The sequence below is a fragment of the Pseudonaja textilis genome, chromosome 5, assembly GCF_049901715.1.
Source record: "Pseudonaja textilis isolate UNSWEBS1 chromosome 5, rPseTex1.2, whole genome shotgun sequence".
In the NCBI taxonomy this organism is placed as follows: domain Eukaryota; kingdom Metazoa; phylum Chordata; class Lepidosauria; order Squamata; family Elapidae; genus Pseudonaja; species Pseudonaja textilis.
The window spans coordinates 54,144,608-54,156,628 of NC_141994.1; the positions used below are offsets into that span (position 1 = coordinate 54,144,608).

Genomic DNA, 12,021 nt, shown 5'->3' on the forward strand with positions numbered 1-12,021 from the left:
TGCCCACTGTAGTTCGATCAAACAATGCCTGTCTCTTGGCTGGTATCACCTCCTGCAGGAATCTCTTCCAGCTTGATCCTCCCTAAACAGAAACAAGTTATTTTGAACATTATAGTTGGACAATGATTTGAAGAATCAATAAGAACAGAGATGTATACATGCTTTGCCATTCTTAACATCTTTTTGAACAAGGGCTCATAATTATTTCCACAATATTCACTTGCTGTTTTCTGCCAATATCATTCAATCACTTCAAAAACTAGAAGGCCCAATACATCTGCAGCCCCTGGGTCAACTTCATATACAGCAGCAGTCAAAGACAAAGCATCCAGCAATCTAACCAGTGGTGGGATTCAATTTTTTTTACTATCGGTTCTGTGGGCGTGGTGTGACTTGGTGGGTGTGGCTTGGTGGGTGTGGCTTGGTGGGTGTGGCAGGGGAAGATTACTGCAAAATCCCTATGCCTTCCCCACCCCACTAACCACCTTTCCAGCTCCGTTCTCCAGTGCAGGACAACAAAAGAAGACCCAGCTGGGACTCGGGAGGCAGAGAATAGATGGGGGTGGGGCCAGTCAGAAGTAGTATTTACCAGTTCTATGAACTACTCAAAATTTCCACTACCAGTTCTCTAGAACTGGTCAGAACCTGCTGAATGCCACCTCTGAATCTAACCACACAGACCCAGAAGTAAGACCCCCCCCAAAAAAGAATAGAATAGAATAACAAAGTTGGAAGGTACCTTGGAAGGGACCCCCTGCCAAACAGGAAACCCTTTAGATGTGATGGTGAACCTATGGCATGTGTGCCATAGATGGCACACAGAGCCCTTCCTGTGGGCACACGAGTCATTGACCCAGCTCACCTCCACCGCATATGTATGTGTGCCTCCCACTGGCCAGCTGGTCTTCAGGTCTCTGCCACACATACGTGGGAATGTGCGCACATGTACGTATGTGTGGCAGAGACCTGAAGACCAGCTGGAAGTGATGGTCGGAAAATTAGCAATTTAGCAGGCAAGTTTGCTGGGTAAGGAGTGAGTGGGTGGGAAGGATTCCTGCAGGCCATGTGGGCAATGGAGCCTTGTGTTTCTGTGCAGCCTGGATTAATTGCTTTGGGGGGGGGGGTGTTCTGGGGGTGAGATTTCTCTGCGGCCCACCAACATTTTCTCATGGCCCACCAGTGGGCTGTAGCCCACCGGTTGGCAACCACTGCTTTAGATTCAATGACAGCAGATGGATGCAATGCTTGCAGAAGGGCCAAACACTTCTCATGAATCACTTTTTAAAAGTGAATCCGGTATAAGCATCTATGACTAGCAAAACAGTGTTCATCTTGAAGGCAGTAGAGCTTTTTACACAACTACTTAACTTTTGACTTGAATTGTTGTTGAATCAAACTGTTCCTCACTTAAGAAATAGTGGGGTTTTTTCCCCATTGGCTGGAGCACAGCACATAGATTTATTATGTATACTATGCATTTCATGAAAAAGTAAAATATATGTCTCAGCGTTTAACCATTTCCCCTTTTTGTCACACTAACGATTTAAATTTTATGACAACATTTGCAAATTATGTGGCTGTCATAGACAGCAGATCTCAAGAGGCATCAAAAAGAAATTTAGGCAAGAGCCTTTCAAAGTTGGACATCTATCACCTTCTGCCTGAATCTTTAAAACAGAAATGCAGAGACTTGGAGTTTTCTGCATACCACGTGTGTATTCTACCCCTAATATAAAAGATTGTGCAATCATCAGTGTTTCAGCTGAGTGAGAGAACAATGATGTGACAACTGGAAGCTTTCCATAGCAGGAATTAAAACAATATTACTTCTTATAAATAGTCCTCGACATACGACCATAACTGAGCCCAAAATTTATGTTGGTAAGTGAGAAATTTGTTGCTTGAGTTTTGCCCCATTTTATGACTTTACTTGCCATGTTTATTAAGTGAATCACTGCAGTTGTTAAATTAGGTTGGTAAATGAGTCTGATTTCCCCATTGAATTTGCTTGTCAGAAGGTTGCAAAACCCCCACCTGTCAAGTATTTGAATGTAAATCATGTGACTATGAGGTCATAACTGAAAAATGGTGAAAACTCCCCTTTTTTCAGTGACCTTGTAACTTCATACATTCACTAAACGAACTGTACTTTACTAATTAAATAATCTAAACAGCAGGTTGCTGTTCAAGGAAGTGAATGCTGAACAATAATATAATCTCTTTTTGGTTCACTATGTTGCATGAACCCATTCGTTATGGCTAATTGTTACCTGCAAAGGATATTATGCTTTAGTCAGCTAACCATGAGTGCAAAACCATGGCTTTGTGTTATTTTTATATTTATTGGACATGGGTAATATCACCCATTTTAACTTTTTCTTCTCCTACATAAATATAAAAAAGGTAGAGAGAGAATGATAGGAAATGAAAACCAATGTATCTGAAGAACATGAGCTTGTAGAAAACTGATCTGATATGAAACTCCATATTCTGTAGAAGTCTAAGGTTTCACAGAGGGATATATTCTCTGTGTGTGTGTGTTGTGGGTGTGTGGTGTATGGGTGTGTATGAAATAAATATAGGGAAATATAGAAATATATATGTTCAAAAATATAAATTAAAAAACTCTTAGAAGAGGGACTATTTACTGTTTTGACCTAAATAATGGCAATAGTAATGGAACTTAAACTGATATTCTGCTTCACAGTGCTTAACAGCCCTCTCTAAGCTGTTTACAGAGTCAGCCTATTGCCCCCAACAACCTGGGTCCTCATTTTACCCACCTCAGAAGGATGGAAGGCTGAGTCAACCTTGACCCTGGTAAGATTTGAACTGCCAAATTGCAGGCGTCTGGCAGTCAGCAGAAGTAGACTGCAGTACTGCACTCTAACCACTGCGCCACCACAGCTCCTAATCTAAATAAGACTTCAACTGAAATACAGAAAAAGTTATACTAATGGTAGAGCAGAATAAACCACATATTAAAAATAATTTAGAGTCCTTTTAAAAAAATCATTCCACTTACCTAAATTGTCTCACATTCTAAGACTTCTTAGCAGGATAGACGAGAGGTCCTCTCTTGGACCTATGTGTCTTTTAGCAGTAGGCAATATCAACATGGGAATCCCAAAGGGCTTTTTCAAAAGGCAACTGGACTTTGTTTTTTCCTTGAAGATGTTTCGCTTCTCATCCAAGAAGAACTGAAGAGTGTAAGAAAATGTGTAAGAAATTCCCAACAACCTGAAAAGAAAAAATAGGACACGTGTATTGCAAGAATGCATGCTTTGATTCTTGCACATGATAATGATCTTTATCCTAAAGTGTACATAATATAAACAGAGAAACATTAAAGTACTTTGGATTTTTATATTTTCAACTTGATTTAACTGATCAATAACATTCTCATAGTTCTAGCCACTGTGTTCTATTTATAAATCAGAAAAAAACTGAGAAGAAAATAAAAATGTAAAAGATACATTAACTTATCCAATAACTCCAATAACTTATGAGCTGACATATCAGCAATTTTGATCATCCAGCTCCAAGGATGCTTATCATTTTAGATTCCTTTTCCAAGATATTTGAGGGGCAGCTTGATCTACTGTATAGATACAGGCAGATGATAAAATGTGTTGCCCTACCATGAACAGCTCCACTGCCCGATTTTTCTCTGCTACTGATAGAAATTTGAGAAGGTTCACTGACTGAGATGTCATTTATCTTATACAAAGTCAAACTATCCATCTAACTAGCTATTACCTTCTTGTGATTGGGAGTAGGATCATCTACCCATCCCCTGGTTTCTGTCTTAGAAAGAACTTTATAGACTTGGAGTTATTGTTATGGAATAACTTGGTATTTTCAAACCACAATCCCTTTCTGAAGACCTCTCCCAATAATTTAATACAGAATTGTGCAGCGTCTTCCATCCTCAACTACCAAATTCTGTGGCACATTATCCATTTTGAGTGAAATACATACTAAAACATAAATGTTAGAGTATAACATGTATACCATTGTGAGAAATAACACCCCTGAAAAACAAGCAAAAATTCTTTATCCGGAAAAAAAATATCAAAAATGAAGGTAAATATAAATGTTCAGGGATAATGTTGCAAGATCCAATCTGGGTTGGTCACTGTGACCAAAGGTTTAGTCTTCCATGCTTTTGGATTCATGCTGGAGCCAGTGGTGGGATTCAAACATTGTTATTACTGGTTCTGTGGGGGTGGTTTGGTGGGCATGGTATGGCTGTGGGCATGGCTTGGTGGGCATGGTGTGGCTCCCACCCCACTCCAGGGGAAGAATACTGTAAAATCCCCTTTCCCTCCCCACTCCTGGGGGAAGGTTACTGCAAAATCCCATTCCCTCCCCACCCCACTAACCTGTTTTCCAGCTCCATTCTCCTGTGCAGGGCAACAAAAGAAGACCCAGCTGATCATCTGGGACTTGGGAGGCAGAGAATAGATAGGGGCGGGGCCAATCAGAGATGGCATTTGCTAGTTCTCCAAACTGCTCAAAATTTCAGCTACCGGTTCTCCAGAACTGGTCAAAACCTGCTGAATCCCACCTCTGGCTGGAGCCTATCCTCAGGGGACTTCCTTGAGGATGAGAGAGAAATTCCCCGAAGATGGGTTCCAGTATGAGTCCAAAAGCTCAGAAGACTAAACCTCTAGTTCTGGTGACCAACTCTGATTAGATCTTGAACAAAATCAAATCACCTTGACTGCACCCATCTTACATAATCACTCAATTCATTGCTTTCTTTGCCCACTCACACCCATCAAGCTTGCTTTAACAAAACGAAACGAAAAGCAAAATGTTGTGGAATATCAATGAATAGATGGGGTAGAACAGGGCTGTCACACTCATGGCCCATGAGCCAGATGCATCACGCAATGGTCACACCCATGCCCAGTTTAGCGAAGGGGGAAAAAGTCATGATAGGTCATGTGTCACCACCGTAACGATGAAAGTTTGACACCCCTGGGGTAGAAGGAAAAAAACAAAAAGTTTCACTTCTGTCAAGATGCATTTATTCCAGTGGGTTTTGTAAAAGGCATGAGGATGTGCCCTGTATATGGATCAGCCATTCTGGTAGGAATCAGATGGCAAAAGGGAATTTTAGCATTTGATATTAGGTAGAACTGGTTCCAACAATGGCTAACAAATGCAGAATTCCAGCAGCTTCTTGGACAATACAGCCCAAAGGTGTCTGAATTAATCCCTGTTGCAGCCAGCTGAAACATGTCCATTTGCATGTTTCATTTTTTATTGCAGCTCCAGCTTCTAAGAGTTCTTCAACTATATTTTCTTGTCTTCCATTCAGAAGCATTCTTTTAAAGAAGGAGGGGGATTGGGTGGAAAAAAAACCCAACGACACTTCAGTGCTCCAGTTTCAAAATGCAAAGGTATGATGTTATTTGTCATTGTGCCCAAAAATCCTTACTCAGTAACTTTGCCAGAAGAGGGAGAGAGAGAGAGGGAGAGAGAGAGAGAGAGAGAGGAGAGAGAAAGGAGAGAAGAGAGAGAGAGAAAGCAAATGTTCTTCCAGCTGTTTCCTGTCTACAGTGTCTGTAATGTAGATAAATGTGAGGATTTTCTCTAAATCTTCTTCTGTTTGCTAAATCTCACTCTCAAATCAGAGCAGATCAAGCCTGCGCAATGGAATAAAACTCCTCAATATTGATATGTGAACATCTCCTGGATTTCTTTTTTTCTTTTTATTCCCCCCCTCATTATTCCTCTGCTAACCAATTCATTTCCAGAGTTTGCACTTAAGAAGCAATGGGGGAAACCAACAGTCTTTCAACACTATTATTTAAGTGCTGCTTTTGTGATTTCTTGAAGGTAAATCTTTCTTCCTATTTGTTTTCTGTTTGAAATTATTTATATATATATAAATATAAATATTATTTATATATATATAAATATATATATATATAAAATTTATAATTTTGCTGTATGTGTAATCAGATTTTGGCTTGAAGATTGCTATAGACACTTTCAGTGGCATTATTTCTGCACTGGGATTTTATTTCTAAACTGCTGAACAATTTTAGCACAGTTGAGAAATGACTGCATGGAATGACTGCTCTGAGCATAGCTTAGAAACGGTGAAGGTACTTATGAATTCAACTTGGATTAGAAAAACTTTCTGCAAAAATTCTTGCTCTGTCATATTTAAAATTCCCACTTACATCATTTGCTGTGGTTAATAACTGCTGAGTTGGATACAAGCAGTTTTGAATTGCACTGCAGGTGCAAATGTTGACATTGTAATACCCATTAGACATCAAATAGCTGATTCAGTTCTCTAGGATTATTATATACCCAGAAGTACAGAAGTAACCGAGAGATTACAGTATATAGTCTTTATAGCAGCTGCTTATTGGCATCCATCTACATTTAGACTTTTTTTATGGTTTCCTATGAAAGTGAAGTTTGTTTTTCCTTTTCTGAAAGAAGAACCATGCACAGCTTTCTGCTCTTGCAGATTCATGCTAAATTTAAGCAATTATCCAGTAAGAAAAGTGAACAAACTATTTTATATGCAGTTTTATTTTACTTTCACAAAGCAGCTTTTGTTAAACAAAGTTTGATAGGAGTTTTTAAATAGTATCCTGTATTCACTGCTTCTTGGAAACATAACACTTTTCAGATAGATTTGACTTCAGTAGATCTACTGACCTCTGTTTTTGTCAGCTGGCCTCAAGTTTCCATTCTCAGCAAAATTATATCCTTCAAGAATAAAGTTTTGTTTTTCCATTTTGTAGGCAGAGTTGCGTGCAGCTGACAGTCTCAAAAGCTGTAGGTGCCAATTTAGTTTTGTTTTTACTTTTTTTAAAAAACTACCTTGCCTGAGTATTATTTATCCATTTTACTTTACTTGAAAGAAATAATTTTATAACATGTTTAGAGTAAGAATAAACAGTGTTATGGAAATATTGCTGAAATCAATACCTATTGGAGGATCATGGTTATAACTGCAGAACTATGGACAGCATCCAATGTTCAGTTTATTGGAAAGAGGAAAGTATTTTTTTATTATAAGCTTTCCAACATAATATAGATACCAAATCATAATTAATTAGCAGAGTGTAACAAAATTGAATTTATAGAAGAAGGCAGTACTAAACTACTAAACATGTTAGCTGAAAACCAAATCCTATTAAGCTTAGAGGGATTTGTAGCTGAATCCTATGCATGAATGTCAAGAAAAAAATCCAACAAGTTAAATGTGAATTATTACCATGTAAGTGTTCATAACCTTGCAACCTTGATTCCAAATATTATTTTTCTTGAATGCCTAAGGCTGCCCTTGAGATGAGGATATTCTTGAGATTGGTGCAATGAGAACTTTTCTCAACTTCTTTCTGGATAATGCTAGCTGCACTGATCCTGCTAGACTTCTATCATAGGTTCTAGAAGGAATTAGTTCATCAGTATTGTTTGTGAATGCCAATAGGTAGAAAAGGAATACCTGGTACACAAAAGCATGACAAGACATAACATTTGTATCTCTCTGTTCTGAGATTTTAAGGAAAGGTGATTCTAATATATACTATATATATCACTTTCTCTACCTGAGTGCCAGGACCTGGATAGCTCCTAAAGTTCATGTACTGCATATAATCTTTTGAAGTGCAAAGGTCCATGAGTTCATGGTGAGGATTTGAACCCCATAGAATTACATCTGGCTACCTAGCTATAATGAGTCCCAAATAGAACAGAACTATTCACTTCGTCCTGGTGGTCAGTGTGCTTACAGTATGTATGATTTCTTATTCAATGCTTCCTTGGTATCATGTTGGTTGCATATATTGCCTTATTCACCTAATGATGATGTCTGACAGCTTACATATGTATTTCCTTAGCACAGACTGATACTTCTGTCTACAGTATACCAGCTGCCATGTCTCTGAAAAGCGCTTTCAAGTAAACCCTGAGCGTTGTTATTTTAGATAGTCACCAAACCGGCATGCGCCCAAATTTCGCTCAAGCGTTTTTGTATGCGCTGCTTGATTTGAAGCTTGCCGAATGGGAGGAGCTGGGGGAGGGCAAAAGAAGGTGTTAAAGCCAAGGAACAATCCATCTGCTGGCTACTTTAAGAGCCACTGTTTTGGACTGCTGCACTCCAGATGCAGAAGATACTGGATCTTCTCGGAAGGAGAAGATCTGTTGAAATTGCAGCTATGAAACATAATTGGTCATTCATTACCACATTGTTTAGCCAGTCCTGCACAGTACAGAGTTGGACTCAGAGTCCAAACTTAATCAGACACTCTGATAAACCCCACCCACTTTCCAGGACTTGCTTTTAAAGGCCTCTGCCTTCAGTTCAAATGGGACAGACAATAAATTGGGGACACTCTGATCTATTGAAAAGACCACCAGCCAAATTGTTAATTATCGTAAGTATTCCTTTAATGACTCCAGTCTTTCCATATGAATGGAGCAGAAATATTAAGGTACATCGGAGAATTTTCTGACAGATAAATCTTCAAAAACACTATTATTATATGATTGATGAGATAGGATTTTTGGTCCATTTGACCATTTTTTCCTCTTTCCAAACTATGTGAAGAGATTATGATTTTGCTTTCTAGGAGATTCTAGGCAAGTGTGTGGTGTCACATTCTTGGCTCACATAAAGGAGTGGGAATGGTGTCCCATTCTCTTGTCCTAGATCTGATATTTCATTTTTACAGTGTGCAAAGTCTGCTGCAGTCTCAGAAAAAATAACATTGTTAAATGAAGTTTATGTTTGAGGCAAAGCCAACTGGGATCAAAGAACACTGTGTTGAATACACAGTGTTCTTCAGTAGGTACGCAATGCCATTTCATTGAGACAATGCTGGGATAACTTTTTGAATTGCACCCTGGAAAGCAAGCCCGTGAAAGCAGGTGACTTACCTCTGCCTTAAACACTTTTGAGGTGTAATTGAATAGAGGAAAATGACATTATGAAAACTGAGACTATTCTTAGTTTCTATGACTGAATATAGTGAACCTTGTTTCTGCTTCTGAAGTCACATTCATATTTGCCTTTCTAATACTCTGGACTGTCATGTTTTGTAAATGTTAAATAGCTATTTCATTTTCATTAAGTCTTTTAAATATCTTTCTATATTTATATTGGATGTTTCCATAAATGGAGATCTTGCCTACTATTCTCATCTGTTGGTTAGTTGGCTAGGTTCTCTGCTAGGTTGGCTAGTCATTATAGATGGGCTTTTGTAGAGAAATGTTTCACATTTAATGTGAAGGCCAAGCTAGACATTGCTAAGGACTGGTTTCTGACTGTGGTTCTAATTGTCCATCCCCCACCCCAGGAACAAATATTATGTGTATTCTGTCTGTGATTCTGTCTGTGTGTCTGTCTCAAGGAAAAGGAATGCTCTTTGAAAAAGCTTCATAGAGGGAAAAGCTGCTTTTCAAAGATATTAAGACAAGTAACTGATGTAATCCTTCCAGCCATTGCCAATAAAGTGTTTGGCAATCAAATCTTTTTTCTACTTACTGAGCAAGATTGAAATTTTCAATAATTCTATAATGTGGCAAAATTTTGGGAGGCTGAGAAAAAGGGATGATCATGATGATGATGATCATGATGATGATACAGCTCATTTAGCAACTGATCTTGGAGATAAAGTAAGAGCCATGGTGGCGCAGTGGTTAGAATGCAGCACTGCAGGTCTAACTCACTGCTCCTTCCAGGGGTTTAATTCTGAGCGGCTCAAGGTTGACTCAGCCTTCTGAGGTCAGTAAAATGTGGACCCAGATTGTTGGGGGCAATATGATGACTCTGTAAACCACTTAGAGAGGGCTCTAAAGCACTGTGTTATCATATATAAGTCTAAGTGATATTGCTATTGCTAAATTACTTGGAGAAAAATCCCTGTATTATTAGCACAGTTTCTGAGTTTTATCACAAGTGTACAGGAAATATTTGGGGAAGTAAAGTCACATATCCATACCTCTGAGTCTAAATCAGGGTCACTTGATTGTGAGATGGGCAGCATATCAGTATGATGAACAAATAAACCCAACCCAATCAGGATTGCAGTATTGTAGTTATATAGTAGTCGTGGAATATTTCATATCAATATGTAGAAGGGACAGGGAAATGGAATGGAACATCCTAGAAGAAAGCATGGCTGCCTGGGTTAAGCATGGAACTGAAATGTTCCTTGCTACAATATTTTGTTATAATTATGAGAATTTCTACACTGTAATTGTTGAGGTACTCCCAATTCTTGGTTAATTCATCTAGGCATTTTATACTTTCCAGAGTTTGATGGTGCTTGTGTTTGTAATTTCTGCCCATTTCTCCCTGTAGTTACTTGTTTCAGATGTCTAACAAAGATTAGCATACTGCAGCTGCCTTGTGTTGCTCCAGTAACACAACACAGCTGTTGATCCTAATTTAAACATCAGTCATATAGGGGTTTAAAACTGCTTTGGTAGCTGGATCACACCCAATCTATTTGGTCTTCCCTTCATAGTTGAACCACACTGTATCTGTTGAGTTAAGCCTCTGAAAATTTAACAATAAGCTGCCAGGTTCAATATATATCTTTGGGTGGGGAACCCCTCTGCTTTTAATAATTCAGACATTTAAAAGGGAAATAGATCCATTTTTAATGTCACCTTTTTCTTGTAATAGTTGGGTGAAGTTTAAAAGACCCAGAAGTTTTACTTGAACTAGAATTAAGTAATCTAACTCTTCAACTGAGTTTATCAAAATCCTACAGATGCCTTCGCAGTATTGGTTCACATGAATTTAAGACATGGGAGATGGCTCTGGATGCCAACAACCTATGAATTTCTTTAAGAAAAAGAAAGAATGCAGGGTAGAAATCAACTGCCACACCAATGTAAAAATACACTAAGGCACATATGTATCTGATTTTTTTAAATGCACAAAAAGCAAAAGATTTATCTGAAAATGAAATATTTTCTTAGTCTATTTTGCTCAAAACACTTGTATCTTCCTGGGTGTGCTTCAGATTTTACCTGTCAAATTTGGAGCAGATGAGGGCCTACCTCAGAGAAAAGGCATGAAGTGAAACAACAAACAATTCTCAGAAGTCAGAAAGAAACAGAAAACGGGTTTCACACCTGGGAGTAGCCCTATATTCTAGTTTACAAAGTTGTCTGTTTGAAATATTGTCCAGGATCTACTTGAATGAAGTTTCTGATCTGTATAAAGGCCTGTCCAGTCAAATCTGTTTAAAAATAAATGAACTATCGGAAACAAAAATTTGAAATTGCCTATAGACATTAGCTCCTGGACGGACAAGGCTCATGGTTATTTGATCAGAATTTTCCCCAATATGTAATTTTTTTTTTAAATGGGCCTCAGTGCTAATAAAGCAATCCATTTGGTTCTATTTAAATAAGCATCTTGTTTAGTCCAATTTTGGGGATTTTCTGAAAAAGCATTGACATAGTTTTGTTTTTACTTCATTCACAGGTAAAGATGCTCACTGCAACATCCCTTAATTTCTTCTACTTTGGCCTGTGTTTGCTCACATTAACTGGCTCGACTGTTGCTGCTGCTGGCCATGAAACACTTTGTGGTGCTGAGTTGGTTGATGCTCTTCAATTTGTCTGTGGAGAAAGAGGCTTTTATTTCAGTAAGTTTAACCATCCATTGATCCTCTTCTCACTGAAAAGTTGGGTCAGTTTTTCCAGTTGTTTTTCTGGAGAATGTAAATTTTGGGGTCATGCACATCAGTTATCAGTTCCTGTGCTTTCTACAGCAGGGGTTTCCAACCTTGGCAACTTTAAGCTTGAAGGACTTCAACTTCCAGAATTTCCCAGCCAGCTTTGCTGGCTGGAGAATTCTGGGAGTTGAAGTCCTCCAGGCTTAAAGTTGCCAAGGTTGGAAACCCCTGTTCTACAGTGTTTCTACACCCATGTGTATGTGGAAGAGGTTGTGTGCATGTCTGTATGGTATTTATCAAATAATAGTACTACAATAGGCTTCTCTCAAATCCTAGGTCAAAAATGTAC

The 12,021-nt window shown here is 38.6% G+C and overlaps 1 protein-coding gene across 4 annotated transcripts in view; it reads left to right on the forward strand.

Moving 5' to 3' along the window:
- Positions 1 to 5,493: 5,493 nt before the first annotated feature.
- Positions 5,494 to 12,021, forward strand: part of IGF1 (insulin like growth factor 1) — a 54,366-nt gene continuing 47,838 nt past the window's right edge. Inside the window, exons 1-2 of one of the 4 annotated variants that reach the window (XM_026726553.2) lie at positions 5,494 to 5,850; positions 11,480 to 11,642. In XM_026726553.2, the coding sequence (XP_026582338.1) occupies positions 5,788 to 5,850; positions 11,480 to 11,642 (226 nt within the window). In that variant the 5' untranslated portion in view covers positions 5,494 to 5,787. Of the gene's footprint in view, positions 5,851 to 8,297; positions 8,415 to 8,795; positions 8,939 to 11,479; positions 11,643 to 12,021 lie in introns of those variants that run through there. The other 3 variants (XM_026726545.2, XM_087934899.1, XM_087934898.1) reach the window with 3 other exon arrangements.